The 19949-nt window shown below is 36.2% G+C and overlaps 1 protein-coding gene across 3 annotated transcripts in view; it reads right to left on the minus strand.

Moving 5' to 3' along the window:
* Positions 1-10339: 10339 nt before the first annotated feature.
* Positions 10340-19949, minus strand: part of CCDC91 (coiled-coil domain containing 91) — a 111562-nt gene continuing 101952 nt past the window's right edge. For all 3 annotated transcript variants that reach the window (XM_079303807.1, XM_079303806.1, XM_079303805.1), the window contains one exon: positions 10340-11030. In XM_079303807.1, the coding sequence (XP_079159933.1) occupies positions 10911-11030 (120 nt within the window). In that variant the 3' untranslated portion in view covers positions 10340-10910. The remainder of the gene's footprint in view (positions 11031-19949) is intronic.

Below are 19949 nucleotides of genomic sequence, written 5' to 3' on the forward strand. Positions count from 1 at the left end.
TTCTTCCTGTGGAAAAAAAAAAAAAAAAAGGAACAAAAATGGAAAATAATTCAGCCAAACCCAAAGTGCATGGACTCATTACAAGCTCAGGAAATCAACTCTATTTAAATCCCTTTCAGCACCACTCTCCAGCTTTAATAGTGCGTGTGTGGAAGCAAACATTACACAGAAGTTCATCCTAGTCTCCTGCCTCCCCCTCCACACCCCAACACGAGTTCTGTATCTCAGTGGTCACTATTTGTATTTCCTTTCTGCTTAGTCTTGTCAAGCCTTTCTCTCTAACCACCATTTTAATTCTTTCTGGTACTGCTCACTCCAAGGTTTCTGTGACCTTCAGCATGGCAGCCTTGCACTCTTGTGTTCAGTCCACTCCCTGCTCTGCTGACTCCTCTGGTGCCAGCCCCTAGTGCTGCCTGCCCCTTTCTTATGAGCAGCTTTGTTGGTCCCTTATTTTGTCTTCTCTCATCCAGTCTTCTGACCTTGAGGACAGAGTGTCTCAGTGTTGGCTGAGTTCACCCAACTCTCTGTTTGCTGTTCTCTCACTGGGACCCTCACCAGGAAATGTGTGCTGAGGAAGGAAGGACTTGGGAAGAAGGAGCAGTGGCATTGCTCTCCCCTGGCACTGGCACTGGCACTGCATGCCAACTTCTTCCTCCAGGCTATGCCCTTCCTCCCTCCTTCCCCTGTTCTTATCCTCCTAGCTTCTGATGGCAGTAGAACAACGGTGTGAGATGAGGAAAGAGCTGTGGGAGAGTTTGCATTCGTTTTCCAGCCCTGTTGACACCACTGGAGTGGGGATCCACTTAGAGGAGCTGTCACTGAGGCTCCAGTGTCAGGGCTGTCCTTGGCTGCATCTGGATCCCCACCCAGCTGTTTGCTCACTGTCCTTCCTCAACAGAACAGAGGGAGAAAAACAAAAAGAAAAATCTCATGGGTCAAGGTATAGGGAGCTCAACTTACCACCAACAAAACAGGTTCATCTTGGGGAAAATGAATTTAATTTGATGATGATTAATATTGAGTTGGATGGTGAGAAACAAATGAAAAGTTAAAAAATCTTCTCTTCCTGGCCTGTTTTTATTTTCCCCCCAGGCTCAAATTTGCCTGTGGGGACACATAGGCTGTGTCTGGCACAAGGCAGCCTCTGCAGCTCCCCTTCACCAAAACCTTGATATCAACACCAGTACAGTATGTATTTTATTATTTATTTTATTATTATAAAGCTCCAGGTTCCAGCATCAAGAAGTTCACCTTTTGTTCTGAATCAGCTCTAACTTCTGCAGGTGGATTCACTGATCTATTCCTCTGCATGTTGCTGAAAAGTTTGAGGAGAATTTTTAGAATTGCAAATTAGTAAGAGTTTTATATTTGTTTCTTTTCAGAGACTAGCAGTATGTTTCTTATTTTAGTTATAAATGTATAGCCCTGTTATTTTAATTTCATGCTTAGTGCCATTTTCACCTGTGCCATTTTTTAGCCTTGCACTGTCGTTATGTTTAGGCAAATTTTTCTTGGATGTTCTTAGTTTCTCTTCAGTATTTGATACTACTTTCTTTAGGGAAATAAACAATTTTAACTAGCCCTGAAAGTTGATAGCCACTGTAGGTGATAACTCAAAATCACTTTTTTGCAATAATTGCTTTTTTCTTGCTTGACAGGTAACTCTCAGATATGAATTCACTTTGAAATGAGCAGACTTCACACATGAGTAGAACCCACATGGCTCAGAATTATCACAGCAATCACGGTTTCATCTGGAAGTGGTTTAAACACCTTTCCCAGGAAACACTAAAACCCTGATTATTCTGAGCAAGTTTATCTAGTTGTTTTTTAATTTTCCTCTAAGCTAATGATGACGAGCCATTTGCTCCACCTTTCTTTTCTCTGTGCAGTGCTGGTCTCCTTGGGAAATGCATAGCAGCAGACCTACTTCAAAGGACAATAAAAATTACTCTCCAGCAAGGCTATTTATTCATGTTTTCCATTCTCTTACATGTGAAATATTACAGCATTGGAAAAAAGAATATTCATATTTCACATTATTAACTCGGTCTTAGTCCAGTATTAAATCATTATTTACTTACAGTACTAAATTAAGTCCTCTTACACTGCTGATGGATGATTGTTCTTCCACATTTTTTCCCTTTTTTTCTATTGAAAGACATAAGCTACCTTTTGGTATTGATTTGTACAATGAGAAACAGTAATTTTCTACTATTTTTCCAGTAAATTCAGGGTGTGAACTGCACACTCTGTGTGCTCTAATGGGTCAAAGACTTTGCTTTAATGAACTTTAGGGGGACACAATAAGCTTTGAAAATTCCTTTGTCTGCTGAGGACCTGTGGTTAGTCAATTTTATTTATGCTATTTATTTTTAACCCTAGTTTAGATATCCATAGGGTAACCAACAGGGAAAAGGATTACTGCTTTTCCTCAGCAGTACCAAGCTTTCCTTCTATTCATTGGCAATCATTTTAGAAATGCAATTGCTGAGATTTAAGTCATAGATCCTGCAAATAGATGTTTTGACCACTCTCTGGACATTTTATCTTGTTGTATAGTGTACTGGAATGAGGCAAGAGTTGAAACTTCCAATGTGAAGAAACCTTCCTGTAAACAGGACCATTGACAGAAATCTGACACGTGGAGCACACGTCAGCTCCCACATCTTTGTCTTATCTGCATCCAAGCTAACTTGCAGCCTGTCAGCTTTGCATGGAATGAGCTAAATAATGTGGGAGTGGTTTATTCAGGGTCTGCATGATTTTATTCACATTTGTGGCCAACCGTCAACAGGAGTTAGTGAGGACTCCACACTCACAACTCAGAGGCTACTGCTCTGGGAGATGCAGTTGGTCAAATTTTTACACAAAGTCTCTCTGTTTTTTAGTGTATCCTACAACAGTGACATTTGTGACATTTTCCTCTGTACAATCTTAATAAAAAAGTATTTACCTAGAGTTTTGAGGTTATATGATATAGGACAACTTGGCAGTGGCACAATGCTTATGTTATCTCATTGGTTCATTCGCAGACTGTAGGATCCCAAATGAAGATCCTGTTAGTAAAAAGTCACTGTGCCAATTAGCCCCAAGTCCCCATCCTGAAGGGCAAGTGAAGTTATGACCATAGGACAGAAGTACCCTTGGTGTAGCCATGGCTGGAATTTATAATATTTGATGTTTTCTTTAATACCATGCCTCTTGGTATGGAATTTTCCCCATAAAGAGGAAAAAAGACTTTCCAGCACTTGCATTTCCAGTGGAAAGCTTGAATGTTAAGGAGTTCAAAATCACAAAGCACAATAAAAAAACATGATTATTTATTATTGAAATGACTAAAGCCACTCTATGACTTTTAAAAATACATTAAGATCTTGGTATATTTGATGATAATGTTTGACTAGGATTTTCTAGCATTGTCAAGCATGTATATATTGGGCCACAGGCCATTTAATAAGAGGAAAATACAAGGTAGAAAATGGGCAATTTCTCAAACCTGTCAAAAGAACACTACACACCACATTGCTGCCAAATCTGAACCTAAAATTGAATGATATATGTTACCATTTCTGCAAAAACCCTAAATTCCTAAGCTGGGGAGGAAGTATTGTGTCCGATCAGCCCATTTTAAGCTTTAAGGGCAAAGGATTCATGTTTGAAGATGTGCAGTAAGATCCACACCCTACCAAACACTAGAAGAATGCCAAAGGTTTTGCAGTACTGACAACCACCTCCTTCCCTATGCAAAGACATATCAGAAATTTCACTAATAAAAAAGAACAGAAAATTCAAGACCTTTCCAAACTTTCTTTCAGTATAGTATCTGGAGTGAATTTAACACAATGCACAAGAGGCAGCTACAGAAAATTCATCATTAAAAGGCCAAGACAGTAGCATAGCATGTCAGGAACCACTGCTGAGTACCAGATGTATCCTCACTGTGCAAGTGTGCTAAAATATTTCCCTCCAAGACTCAGAACACCATAATCTATGTAAAGTAGGGGAGTTCCCCCTGCAAATTTGGAGTACAATGGCAGATTTGGCTAGAGAAGTTGACAGGATGGTGTCTTTGCAGATGGAAGCACCATGTTTCCAGCTGGACTCCAGACTGTAATACTTTTCAGTGTTTTTCTTCATCAGAGTCCTTTCTAAGGGTGGTACAGCTGACTGCCCCCCAAAGCTCCATTGTGAAGAAGGCAAGGCATTAGCTAGAAACAATGAGCAAAGTCCCAGCCTTGCTATTTAACAGCAGGAGTAAAATCCACTAGCAAACTTTGACTTGCAAAATCAGCAAACACATCTGTTCTGGTTGATTTCTGGATGCTTTCATAACTGTATGTATTCTTTTCAGACTATGAGAAACATGACTGACCAACAGACTTTCTTGATTAATAAAACCAAACCAGTTCATTTCCTTCTTTAAAGGAAAAATGTATTCATTTCAAGGAGCTCAACAACAAAGTCTTCAAAGAGTGGATCAGCTCTTGCTATAATGTAGAAAACCTTTTTTAAAGTTGTTAACTGGCTTGTCCTGGACATGGTTGTTATTAAATTTTGCATAACACCAAGAGTATATGAGGGACATAAAAGACTTTAATCCACTTAACAGTTTAACCAAGAGGAAAAATTTGATCAAACCATGTAATTGCTAAAGAAAACTGTATGATTCCCCTGTGAAAACCAGCACAAATCTCTGAATGCTTATGTTTCAAAATAAATATTAACATTTGGTTCCAACATACAATCAGTCAATCAGTCAAACAGTCAATCATCCATTTGAATCTTTCTTAAATATTGTGGAGAATGACTGTGTCATCCCTGCTTTCAACTCACCTGTTCTTTGAAAAATTTTGTTGAAGAAAAATTGTGTTGAAAATGTGCACACACACTGTGACTATGACATTTATATCACATATTGATATGGCCAAAATTGAGTGCAACTTGAAACTCACACTGCTGCTGATAATCTCTGTTCTTCTGAGTAGTCTTGTCATTCCTGTGCAACCATCAGTCCTTTCTGCACTTGCTGTCTGGAGTTTACAGGAATTTTAGTTCCAATCTCTGCAAGTGAAAAATTATTTAATCCGAGAAGCAAACACATTTCTGATTCCCAAGAAGATGATTAGATGATACATTATCTTTGGACACAACATCTGGATCCTCTTCCATTTTATTTGGCAGACACGTAAAGACCTCTCCATTGTGTATATAATATATTTGTTTTTAATACTAGTGTGGCAATCAAACAGGAATATGTTCATCATCCTGATTCAGTCGTATCCCCAACAAGCCCCAGAGAAGCTCCTAAAACATTCTGCTCAGGATGCTCAGGAAACACTGACATTTGTCAGAAAAATGTATTTGGGTGTCAACACGCCAACCTTGCAATGCCTCCAAGTTTTAAAAAGCATCAACTTACATGTAAAAATTTTATTTAATTTTAATTAATTAAAATTTAATTTTATTTTGGGTTTTGGATGTAATTTTGAAGTACAAATTCTCATGTCATATTATTTTCTTAGATGAGACCTTCTTAGCAGCAGTAGAGTAATAATGAGGCACAAGTTTTTCCCTCACCACAACAGCCAATCCACCTTCTCCAGGACACCACCAGCAGAACAAATGCTGACACTTTCTTCAAAAGAGCTGATCACAAAATCTGCTCTTGATTTCTTGGTATGCAAATACAAAACTGTGTGTTATATTCATCATGGTCACAAATGCAAGAAATGTGGAAGACATTTTGAGAAGCAAATAGCCAACAGCAGAATTCCTGCTGACTTGCTGGGAGCCAGCACTTCCCAATCATGCTCTAAATATGTGACCTATTATCATAATAAAAGACTAGGATGTTCAAGTAACGGAATTTTTAAAATTACTGCCACAAAAATAGAGACTGACCATGTATCACCATGACCAGTCATCTTCTGGAAAATTTATGCAGCAAGATAGATGTGAACACTTAAACAGTGCCCTAATTTGGTAGCAGTGTAAGAATTGGAACATCCTTCAAAGTTCACTCAGCAAAAACAGTTCTGTTTCTCCCTGGGTTAAAGAGACTCCTACAGCACTGTGTAGAGGGGGTGAGTTAAGATAAGTTTCTTTTTAAGTGCAGAGAGGCATTTGATGACCATCAATGGACCATTGCTGAAAAAAGAATGCCATTCACTTTGGCTTTTGAGAAAAGAAAAAATATTTTAACTTGAAGGAAGAGAACAAATATCAGTGATTTGACTTCTGATAATTTTCTATACCTCTTAATACAGACTCATTATCAAATGTGAAAAAAGGAGAAATTTGTAGCATTTTGTTGTGAATAATATTTTTAGAATATGTGTATTAATAAACATCTCATTGTTTTACAAGTGTTCACTGCTACACTGATTAAAATTGTTATCTGAAACGAAAGAATAGTTTGAGTGTTCATTTAGTAATAGTTTTTGCATTGTATTATTCATTCTGGAAAGCATCTAAAAATGCTGGTTGTGTAAGTTTGAAATGTGAGGAATTACAGGCAAAATAAGGAAATGTGAATCTCTGATGCATATTAAAATGATTATAATTACTTGGATAAAATATCAATATCACATCTACCACAGAAAAAATATTGTTACTATTATTGCTACTATCATAGGTTAATAACTATAATTATAGTTATTATCACAAGAATATGTATCACTGAAAGGTGAAAAAATACAAAACCTGAGCAACTCAGCAAACACAAAACTTGACAGTGCAACTTGGGTGGTTTTTTGGGTGATGTTCTACTGTTCAAATATGACTCTAATTCAGCAGCAGGATTATTAGGTGTTTTATGTGGGCTTTAAAATTAATAAATGAGGAAAACAATGGTAGCAGATGAATTTTCTTGAAGCCTCAGAAGAACAATATTGTTGGACAGAGCACAGAAAAGAAAACATTTTTTTTTGTCAGTTCCTGCAAGAACATTAAATTGAATAGAAGGCATGAATTGTACCCATGTAAAAAGTGTTTTCCAGTCGAGTGTTTCTTTGGCACATTTATGGACCATTGATGAAAAAAAAATTCCACAGATGTTATAAAATCTTTTTATACATCATTCAGGATGTCCACGTGAAAAAAAACCAACTTAAGACAATCTCATCGACACATTAAGTCACTTCTGCAATGGAGCTTAGGGTACCTAAACCAAGTCAATTTGATAACTGCAATGACACTTACATGATCTGACAGTAACTATGAATTATATGAGTCCCCCTGATAAAAAAAAAAAAAAAATATATATATATATATATTGGTGGCTAATTCCTTCCAGGAAACAAGACAAAATCTTAGCACATATTCCCTTCGTCCAAGGGGTAGGGAAAAATCTGTAAGCTCAAACATGGGCATGGGAAACAGAGGAAGAGCAGGGTCTGAGTATTGTAGGGGAGTTTTGGTGTGAAAAGGAATTAGGCTGTCTAAGGTTATGTCTGCATGGATAATTTCAGACAGTCAGGAATTAGCCTCACCATTTACTGAGCTGGCAGTACATGACACACTTCTGGTCAGAAGCCAACATAAAGATGCACAAAAAATTCAAAATACTAAAGTGATCTCAACCTCTGGAATGACTACTACTTTTTCTTTGTCCTGCCACCTAATAATGCAGTGAAGGAATTCAATGGTTCAAGGAATTAAAGGGTATTTTTTTCAATGAGATTCTTACACAAGGCAAAAATTTAAAAATAACCCCATATCTTAAGTATTGTCAGTATACAAAAACATGTTGCCCATTATTCCCTTTTGTGCATGACTTGCACACATGTGGTCTCAGAGCCAGTCTAGAATCCTGTAGTGGAAGCAGATAAGGAAACAACAGAAATCTACAGAAATATAACATAGATGTGTTGGACTGTATGATGTCACAATATTCAGTATTAACTCTGTGTAAACGACTGGCTGCAAATCACACAAATCACATGGTCTAGAACTGCTCAGTTCTAGACCATGAAGCAAAAGTGTTAAAATAGAGTGGGTCTGACTAACACCAAGGAAAGACAGCCTTTTAAACACTGGGTCTACTGTTGCTCTGTTTTTAAAGTCACTTCTAATACACACAACAGACTGTCCAACCCATGTCTTTAGATAACAAAATTTATGGTTTATTTTAAACATTAAGTATATGACCATATAGATAAAATGTTTTTTATATGAGGTTTGTTGATGTTCTAGTTCTTGCATTTTGATTCTGAGGTTTAGTTCCAGGGTTTCTTGTTCCTCCCAGTACAGTCTTGCCAAAATTTAATGCTACCAGCCAGGCCTCAGAGGCAGATAAAGTTCTACCCTGCAGACATACAACATGCTATTTTCTTTCATGTCATTATCCAGTTTGTATGTAGGAATAAAGAAATAATTTTAAAAAATGTGATATTAACTTCTAGGAGACAGACTGGGTTATGCAAACTTGTCCCTGGCTTTGAACTGAAAGAGAGTGGGCTCCAATTTGATATTAGGAAAGAATTCCTTTCTGTGAGGGTGTTGAGGCCCTGGCACAGGTTGTCCAGAGAAGCTGGAAGTGTCCAAGCTCAGGCTGGATTGGGATCTGAGCAACCTGGGATAGTGGAAGGTGTCCCTGCCCATGGCAGGGGGGTGGAACTGGATGATCTTTAGGGCTTCTTCCAATCCAGGCCATTCTATAATTCTATGATTCCGTTCTCCCAAATGGCTAGATAGAAATAATAAAAAATATCCCAAAGCTTTAAAGCTTTGGGTGCAGTATGGAGGAGGTAGAAGTTATTTCACGCTGCAAAGCTCACCTACTGAATAGATCTGGTTTTGCTGTATAAGTAGATTTCTTCTCTGAGACTTGGAGTTTCAAATGTAGCTCCCAATCTGGTCTTGCACGTCTGTGGTCTAGTCTGTAATTTTGCTTGCAGAGTAGAGAGGAAAATCAAAGTAATAAAATTGTCGGAGGTGAGGGGGAAAAAAGTACAGTTCTCTGTGACCATCACAATACTTAAGAGATGAAACTAAATAACACATGATCTAATGGGAAAGATACATCACAGTTGCCAGTGAAACTGGCATCTTCATCTTACTGACTCCAATCATAACCTTCTCCAAAAAATGCTTTTACATACTGTTGCAAGTCAGAATGCAAATCTTTATTAGGAGAAGGCTGATAGATACCTAAGGCTCTGGCTTTGAAGGGAAACATTTGGATATCTTTAGCAAAAAAAAGGAATATTGTTTCATGTACAGTCCTAGAACAAGACCAAAAAGTTCATTTAGGAATCTGCTCATACCACATCTCCACAATTAAACACGCATTGTGAGAAAGCACTAGACAATCAATTTCCTTTTACAGTACCTCAACATTAAAAAAAATTCTATGAGGACATCTGTGTCATCTTTGGTGCAGTTACAGATATAAAGTTTCACTGGTTTAGGAACAGAAAATGAGTAGGCAACTCATTAACACTAAAGGATTTTCTTATCTGCCAGAAAAAAATGGAAAGTGATCAGTCAATCAAGTATCAAATAGAAGTCTGGATTTTAATCCATTTGCAGGGTAAGGCCATCATCTAGTAAAACCAGCACTGTTGACTTCTTCAATGAACCTTTGTGTATACAAAAGATAAAACCTTTGGGCTTGATTACAAAAATGAAGTATGGAAAAAGATTTAAATAAAAACCTTAACTTTCTGCAATACATATTTCATACTTCCAAATACATATGCAACCATTTGGTGTTCCTTATTACTATAGGAAAACAATTTATGAAAAGTGCTGATGAAAAAAAATCAGCTAAACAAAAAACCCCAAAACAACTCCAAAGAATAAGAACCACACTTAAAAAATGCCCATAAGCTCACCATAAGAGAGATCATTCTTAGTTTATTTATATACCTATGCATGAACACTTATTTTCCCTTATTCAGAGCTCTTCTACAACTAAGGCCCCAGTTCTACAATCAATAGAGTGTAGGCACAGAAATTCCACTCCATCTGTTGCTAGCAAGCCTAGAAAGACCTATGAATGATCCAAGTCCAATAATGTCAGTGGGGAGTTTTTCTATTTCCTTCCATGCACTTAGAAAGGGCATGTGAGGTCAGCAAACTGCACTCCTTATTCTGTCAGAAATTCCACTGAGGCAGTGCAGTATCAGTCTCCACATAATTACATACATCTTCTTCCTGAAACTGAGGTCAGTCACATTAATTGTAATTTCATGAGCAAATGACTTTTGGAATTCAACTAGCTCTGTAAAACAGAAATAAAATACACACTATACATTGGTCATGGCAATGTTTTTTCATTACCCTAATCAGATGCACTGTTTAGTTTTTAAATTTTTCTCTTCCTAGAGCTGCATTTGTTTATAAATGACTTAAGAAATGCCTGAAAACACTTTTATGTTTCAGTACTGATTCTTCTGTTATATATGAAAAGAAGTAAGAAATACTGAGCAACTCAGGCTTACCTGAGGCAATGGACTAGGGCAGATTCCTTGGAAATGGAGATGAATTTGTATCTCTAACCAAATAATTGTTCGTCTTCATTTTTAAAAATGCCAAAAATAGCAGTGAATCAAATTAATCCATGGCACCAAATTTAAAACAGACATAACATGGAAATATTTTCATCATCGCTGCAATTATCTAGAGCTTCAGCCATGGGCTATTAGAAAATATCATGAAAGAAAAATCCTAAATAAAACAGGGTTTTTTTCCAAGGATCTTTTTCTCTCTCATGTTTTCTATCTGGTAATAGTAGTAAAATAAATAAATAAATAAAAGAACATCATCCATGAACATTTCTATCAAACATTTCAGATCAATCTTGATTCAACGGTACAACCCAAAAAGATTGGAATATATTCATCATTTGCTAGATGGAGATTTGCAGCTTCACAAATCACACTGTATCATCAGCACTGAGAATGTCAGTCTCTGTTTTCCTCTGGGGCTGGCTCTTCCTTTAATAAAACATTTAGCTGTTTCTGTGCACATGAAAGGAAAAGTTCCAAACTGTGCAGATTTCTCTGACGGACAACTTCATCAAGCTGTTGAAATAAAAGAAAAAAAGCATCAGTCAACTTTAATAAAACCTGAAAACAAAGTCCAGGGTTTGTCAGCAAAAAGCCAACCACATTCAACAACAGAAATTTAGTAACTGAAGAATCTAAGTAATTTCAATGTATATAATTTAATAACATCTTTTCAATGGAGTATTTGAGTTTCTCCAAAATAAAATAAAAGGTACACAAGGCTAAAAGTGATCACTACATATGACTGCATATTCAAAATATTCAAAGCCTACTAGTAATTTAAATGGCAACATTTTTAAGCAGTTCCCAGAGGAAAAAGTCAACATATTTGCTATTTATTTTGCTTGCTCCCACAGTTTATTCCTTAATGCCAAACAGTGTGAACTATATATATAAAACTATATCCATGCAGTATAGCCAATCTTCCCCAACAAAAAAGAGAAGAACACCATAGCAAGATTTGGCAGGTTATATCTTATAAATGACAAAAATATGGGTTACTGAAAAGCATTTGAATTTTAAAACATTAATTAATAAATAAAATGCACTGCAAAATTCCTTCCATTTGAATGTTGAAGTTCAGATGTCAAACAAATATTATCACAAGTGAGAGACATTTTCAATCTGTCCTTTAATCAGCTCAAGTTCAACTAAATTCCCCTGTAATGATGACATAGTGTGAGAATGAAAGGCAGTGGTACAAGGCTAATGTGGCATAAAAGTTATGCCACTCAAGGGAAAGGAAGTAATGGAAATTTTGAAGAAGTCAGCATTTCTATCAGATTATTGTGCACAAGTTCATATGCAATGGAAAATTGAAGGTTTTTCAAAAAATATATCCTGACTCATATATCTCAGACTGATGGCTTTAATTACAGCTTTCAACAAATCTGATCTGTTTATCAACCAGAAGTCCAGCTAATTGCTCTAACAGTCATTTGAATGCCATTTTGTTTTATAACAGATAGACTATTTTTAAAAATATCAACACAGAATGCAAGACAAGGATAGTGACAGCTTCTCACTTCTCTTGAAAATGCACTCAGGATAAAGTGGCAGCACCGTGATTTAATATACAAAGGGAAACATTTTTATGACCCTATGGAGCTTTTCTGCTCCATGAGTTCCTCTAATTTATGCAAAACCACATAGTTAGAATATTTTAGCAATTTATTTCAACAGAGATGAATGTATCAAATCTAGTCACCAGCAGAACACACACACATATTTTCTAAACACCATACACAATCACAAAACTCTCTTTCAGTAATACAAGGATAGAATCACAGGATGGTTTGGGTTGGAAGGGACTTTAGAGATCATTCAATTTCAACCCCCAGCCTTGGGCAGGGACACCTTCCACTATCCCAGGTTGCTCAGAGCCCCATCCCACCCGGTCTGCCTGTGTTTCTACTTCTGCAAATTTTTAGCTGTTCAAAATTTTGCATCTCTCTGCAAAAGTGGGTATTAGGGCTCCATACACAGTCTGATGAGAACCTAGCCCACTGATTTGCAACAGATTTTAAAGCACATATAGTTCAAATAAATGTCAGAAACATCTGTTCTTGATATATTCAAGTAAAAGCTACTACTGACAAGAAAATGGAAGAAATAGCAAAGTAATCTCTAAAGAAGATGTAAAGAAGTGTATGGAACAAATGAACAAAAACCCCTCACTCTGTTGTGCTGGTGCATTTTCTATGATTTCAAAAGAATCTTGCCTCCTTTGTATCTTCTAGACCCAAACATTTTGCATGGGGAAGGGTGAAGATATTTTTTTTGTGCTTGAGACCCATATTTCTTTGGGGAATGAATGGAAAGATATAGCACAGTTCACATAATACCAACCATTGCATGTTAAGAAAGGACATGAGATACCTCTTTCTCTAATTAATATAATTCTCACATTATGTCATCAGATTCTTTTGCTTCTGGTAGGTATATCAATTGGAGAAACTCAGCATGAAACTGAATTTTAGTGGTTTCCTTTTACTGCATATTATATCATTATACTTCTAGACAGTTGAGCTTTGACCATGAGCTTTGGCTAAACTCTCCATTTTCTTTTCTAGCAGCCTTTCCTTGCAAATTCTACTTCAAAGAGACCAGAGTAGCTCACCAGGTGTGTGTTCTGATATGCTGCTGTTCACTTTCTTTACCAAGGCTGCAATCTCACATTGTATAGGATTAAATTTATTTCATCAAGTACTAAAGTAAATGTTTAACCTGTGCAGTGATTGGCTGCAGCATGAACAAACCAGAATTTCTTCAGGCTTGAGCAAGATTTTAAAAGTCTCAAATGAATTAAGTACACATTTGAGGAGCCTTTGTTGAACTCAAGTGGTTAGTTGGTAGTCTCCATTTGTGCATTAAAAAAGCTTATTGCTTGTTAAAAATTGATGTAAATGCAATAACATAAAACTTGAGAATTCAGTTCCCCCTTGTTTGCTCAGTTTATGAATATGCATTGCCTTGAGCAGGACATTCTAAAAATCTTCCACACTACAGTAAATGACAAAACAATCCAGAAAGACTTGGGATCTTCACATAACACAAAAAGAGAAGCAACAAATGATGCTGGCTTTGAAAATGGTACACTTGAATGTATTCAGGAGGAGAACATGCTTGTTAATGGGAAAATTGGCTTGACTGGGAAATAAAATAAATGAAGCTTTGTTATATAATATATTGTTTAATGAACTGTTAGTAATGGAGGCAGCTTTTTTGAAGAGTGCCTCCACATTGCTGTGCTCCTGCTTGCACAGGATTTTCCCACAAAATGGGAAAATGTATATTTTAAATCTCACTTTTCCAAACAGTCTTCTCTCTATATTTTTGGGTCCTGTTCACTTCATGGAATGATCTCATTATTTAAACAAACATAAATGGACATCTGGCAAATTCAAAAATGAGTGTGACTCATATGCAAATGTAATCAGTATGAATAACATATTTGGGCTGGAACATTCTCACAACCAAACCAACCCAACTTTTTGATTCTATAGATGCTGAAAAATGCATCATATTGGTTCAGATCTGCCAAGAAAGGGCATTTTTCTACACCAGACTGTCACTGTTGTCATTGCTAGTCAATGTTTCTCATTCATTTTATGAAATCTATTAGTTCAAAGTTCCAATTCTTTAGACTGCGTCCAGTTAGTGGAGCTTTAATTTGCTCAAAACTTTAATGTTCCAGAACTTCATTATTTTAAGTTACTCAACAGTATCTTCTAACTCTGTACAGATTTTTTTTTTTTTTTTCTTTAAGAACCAGACGTTGCCTCCCCAGACACTTGTATGGATCCTGCAGAGAAACTGGATATATGAGATTTGGAAAAATCACTTCTTGAATTCTACTCCTTAAATTCCCACAATCCTTCAGACATTTCATTTACCAAAAAATAAGCAGAGTCTTGCAGGACTGTCCAATGCATTCAGTGCTGTTTGTTCCCCTCTCTTTAAAGCTTCAGTCCACTTCTCAGATCTAAGTGCATTTTCACACAGCTTCTGGCCAAAGATGCCTGGATGGGATGCCCTGTGGGGTCTCACCTTGCTCATATCCACAGGACATCCACCCAGGATAATGTGCCATTGAGCCATGCAAAGCACAACCTGAAGGCACAAGCCCCAGCAGAACTCCTGAGTGGGTGCAAGAATGGACTTGGGAAATGGAAAAAAAAACCAAAAAAAAACCCCAAACCAAACCAAACAACAAATAAAGAGGCACTGTATTAGCACCAGGAGAATGCTGCCACCCCACTATTCTTAGGTCTACATTTTCCTAGATTTCTTATCTTGCCTTTCAAATCTTCTGTGAAATGGAAAGAAAACCTACATGAGTGAAGCCTGCAATAGAAATTAGTTTCTTACACAAACAACTGAGCATGCACATCCTCCATATCTTCCCCTTGCAATATCTACCTACAAATAGGGTTTTTTTTCATGGCATTCATGCTTATCTTCCTCTATAAAATATTCACCAACTTTTAAATATACTTCGAATTACTAGAGAGAAATGCATTCAGAACTCCATAATTAACTGCTGCATGTCAGAATTATACTCTTTCTTTCTAGTAACTAATAAAAAAGCACATGAAAAATATAATTTTAGGTTAAGCACTGAAGGATATGAGATGAAATCCTGATCTCACCAAGTAAAGGTGTATTTTGTTATTAATTTCACCACAGTCTGAAGTTTGCCCAGAAAAGTGAAGAAAGCAAAATTAATGTTAAATATGGCTCTTCAATTTTCCTGTCTGCATAAATATAAAACTGTTTAAAAGTATATTTTTCAAAATTATTTCTCAGATAATACAACTTCCCAATACCAAATGCATATACAGCTGTAGAAATAGTAGCTACATTTATTCAAATTCATATTGAAAAATTTACCTATATTTCAAAAGATAATTAGAGGATTAATATATTCAGTAGCAGTGCAGCTCACTACTCTGGCTCTGCAATACTAACAGGAGTAAAAACTGCAATCTTTTTTTATCATAAAATTCAATAAATAGAGTGAACAGAGATTAAAAACGAGCAAAGATGGTTAGGAAGAACGTTTAAAATTGTACATTTATTTCTGGTATTTTTGTTGATCAAATATAAAATAAATAAAAAATAATGTCATTATATTGTAAAGAAGCAGAGCAGTTTCCCTAAGATGATAAAATCAGAAATAAGTTTTTGAGTCCCATTATTTTTCCAGGAAAAATGCAAAGAAGTTCAGAAAGAAAATATTCCAGCAGTGATCCTTACGCTTATATTCATCCATATAGAATGAAGAGCCAATGGGGGAAGACTTAAAATCCTTAAAAGTATCCTATTTACTAAAAGAAAATCACGTTCATGCAAAGACAGGAAAATTTCAAATGCAAAATTAATGGTTTGGGGAATTGAAAACACAAAGTGTGAAGAGAATGGGTTCTGAAGGTGGGTTTAAGCAGCTGATAATAAGGCTTTCCATTTATTTAGTGTTTACAGGTAGCTGCTGGTTGGCTGTTGAACAGGATTCATCACCAAGGCATTGCTTTGAAGCTAAATATTGACTGGTCACAGGTAATTATTCATAGACATCAAACTGGCATGATTTCGTATTTTTCAAAGGACTTGCAGTATTTTTATATATTTCCTGTCTCCTCTCTGAGGAATGTTAAATAGAAAGGGGATATTTTGACACGTTTTAGACAAAAACAATTGAAGCTTTGTTGTAATAATTGGTAAGTACTTTACCCTGGTTTATTTAGTCTTAATTTTTCTATGTATTTTTATTAGTGATAAATATACTAAAGCTTTGTCTATTTCCTGTTTGCAAACTAATTGATTTCAATTAGCTATTTTTCTGTATGGTTTTGCATTATATAAATTTACTAACTAAAACCCTTTTATATAAAAGAAAGTAAATACAAAGTAAAGAATGATGACAGGCATACTTCAGACTGAATTTTTTTATAACTTGAGTGAAATATCTGTTCTGAAGAAAATGAATTTAAGATTAAACTAACAATTCCCATTTTTACTTGAAAAGACTCTGGAATCGTTTTCCATTTTATTCTAAAGTTCTAACTTAGCACTGTTTGATCAGCACTTAGATGGATGTGTCCATGGAGAGCAGAACACCAACCAAAAGTGCTGCTGATGACAGACTGCTTTTCTAAACACTTTTGTACTTAATTATTAAGGACTAGAGGAACAAATTTAAGTCTCTTTGAAATCAGTTGAATCAAGAATATACATTACTTCAGTATAAGGAAGAAAATAGAGTGATGCTTGATTTGTTCATGCATATAAATAATTTACTAAAATATTCTGCCAGTGGCACTCTCTTTTCTGTGCGGGGACTTGCTTGACAATGACAGCATGTTAAAAATATACTGGGCTGCTCCTGGAGCAGGGAATCCAAATATAACACAACTTTTTGCTTAGACTCAACCATTGATGTTGCAATTGAATTCGCCTTTAGGTATTTTTGTTTATTCTAATCACGTGTACATCTGTACCTAACAATAATTACCTAAAAATAGGTAATTATTTTTTAATCATTTTGTCATCAGTCTGAGCTATAAATTATGATTATGGTCTTTCTGAACAATAGTCTGAACTTCAATTCTGAGTGATTAAATGGCTGCATTTAAATCTGTGATACTTTCTAAATACTTCTAGAGACAAAGTATTTTGGAATAATAATGGCTTTTAATGTATGATCAAAACATTAACTTTTGCAGCCTCCTCCTGGCCCAATTGATGGTGCAAAGCACTGCTGCAACTTCGGGTTAGGATTCCACTTCACTGGATATTGGCCAACAAACCCAGTCCAACAGACCCTTGCAGTGTAATTAAACACTCATCAGTGTCTTCTCACAGCTTGATTGGTCAATGCTCCTCCTCGAGGAGACAAGAGGTTTGCTTTGTACAATTGTTGATATATAGAAAGGTTTTCTTTGGGTTTTCCCCCTCCTCCACAACTAACTCACTCCAGTGAACGAGCCTGACATGATCCTGAAAGGTTCTGTAGCTGTAGAAGTTCAGCTACATGTTAATATTTTCTAGTAAAACTATGGGTCCAGAACTATTTCTCAGTGCACTAACATCTTCTCCCCGCAAATTCAACAGAAGACTTTAAAAAAATTCCCTAGCACATTAAATAGACCATATAGAAAAATTATTACCTTGAGGAACCTGCAAATCTGAGAGTAGGATGAGGAAACAATGAACTACTTCCTCTCATTTCTATAATGGATGAGAAGGAAAACAGATCCATATGGTACATATGTGCAGCAGAGCTTATTTTAGAGTTAATCCCAGGGCAGGACATTTTTGTCAGTCCACCTGTGAATTTCTACTATTGATAACACTCACTAAGTATATAAAAATAAGGTTCTTCATGGCTGTAATTTATACAGTATCTGCTGCTCATTAGAAAGTCATCAGTGTTCAAGACTCTAGGAAAGAGTGATGTTTAATAAATTATATTGCCATGTGAAAATGTTTTTTTTTTTTTCCCTTAAAGTAAATAATGCTGCAACTTCTAAACCGTAAGGATTTTATGCTCTGAATTTGATCATTAAATGATACCATATGCTGGACACATCTTTAAAATAGATTTGCCGAAGGTGGTGGTAAAACACCCTGTCAAACCTCTCAGAATCTCCACTGTCTTCCAGCTGGACCCAGGAATGTAAGAAAATACTAGGTTTTCTTTATATAAATACAAGAAAGAAATTTGCTTTCAATCAAAGAAATTAGATCAAGTGCCAAAAAAACTAAAAACAGTTGCAGCACCTGTTCAGATTACTGTAGGAGGTGAAAAATAGGCATTTTCTAAGCCCACAATAATAATAATAATAATAATAATAATAATAATAATAATAATGTATATTTATGTGCATTAGTACATGAGAAATCTCTGCATTGACCTACCTACTTAACAGGTTACAAACATGCGGTTTCTTGACCAAATTATCTATAGACTATCCTCATGCACTAAAAATGAGTTACCACAATTGCTTCTATAACTGCTGATTGGTCCAGAAATCTGATTTTTGTGGTTTTAAGTCACAGACTCAAGATTCTTAAAACAAACATACAGCATGCAAACAGTATCTTCAAAATCTCTGACTGACAAATGGTTAATATTTGGCCCTGGCAAATATCTGCACTGCTTCTGAAACACAATGGATTACAGTCTCCATCAGGCAGGCACAAGCCAGGCACTAACCACAATATGGCCAAATTCATCAAATCACTTCCTCTGATATGAAAATAGAGACCTAGAAATTTACAACAGCACCAAATAAAGGATTTGTAAGTGACACAAGATTGGTTCCTATCCAGGCTTGTCAGACCCTGAGTGCTCATAGAGAAGCACTTAATAGTTTTCTCCTATCTCCAACTGTTTTAAGTAACCAAGTCAGTCTTGGGCACTATAATATCCTAATTTAATACAGCTACAAATGACTTGACAGAGATTACACAGGGCTCCTGTGGAGCTTCAGAAACCCAAATTGCCACCTCTCCAGGAAAATGCCTGAAGACTATCAGACTATGCTTCCTGAAAAGCCCTGAGTGCAGGGCTGGGTGATAGATCTGGTATCAAAGATCTGCTTCATTTGTCAGTATGCAAACGTGCTCCACATTAATCCACAGTAACCATGCTTGGTTAAAAGCAGAAACAATCTTCCTACACATAAAAATTGCTATTGTTATCAAACCAAATAAAGCAAATTATATCTGATGGGCTCATGTTGAGTCATGCTCACAGAACTGCCTTACAGTACCCAGATAATATCTACAGAACTGAATTAATTAAGCCTAACTGAAAAGCAAACAGCAAACACAGACATTGATGAGAACAATCTTTTCTTTGTTACTGTGAGCATGTATTTTGCATTATCTATGAGTAAGTAGGCAAAATAATCATTGCATCAAAAATGTTTGCAGTGTATACAAATTGAAAAAAATGCCCTAATAATGCACATGACTGTGAAACCACAGTTGTGTGACTGCTATTCCACTGCCATGGGTGCTTCCTAAACATCTATATCTAATGTGATCCTTCATGAACAGAAGGCTCAGCAGGAGCACAACTTCCTTGCCTCTAAGAAGGGTAACAAGTGATTGATAACACACACAACAGAGAATGACTGCATTCAGCTGGGAGGTGAAAAAACTGTGTTATATGGAAAGCTGAAGCTACAAATAACATAACGAGTCAGACTGTAATTAATCTACCTAGATATCAAGGAGACTGGAGTAGCATCATGATTATCTGAAGGTTACTGTGAAACTTTGACACTATCTGTCACAACCTCTAAAGTGAAGTGTCCCCTAACAAAACACTGGAGTTTGGTAAATAGAAGCAACAGGAGGAAAATCCCACCTCTTGGTTTTGAGGAACACTTGATTTAACAGCCAGGTTTTCATTTAAATGAAATT

The sequence above is a fragment of the Erithacus rubecula genome (genome assembly GCF_903797595.1).
Source record: "Erithacus rubecula genome assembly, chromosome: 4".
NCBI lineage: Eukaryota > Metazoa > Chordata > Aves > Passeriformes > Muscicapidae > Erithacus > Erithacus rubecula.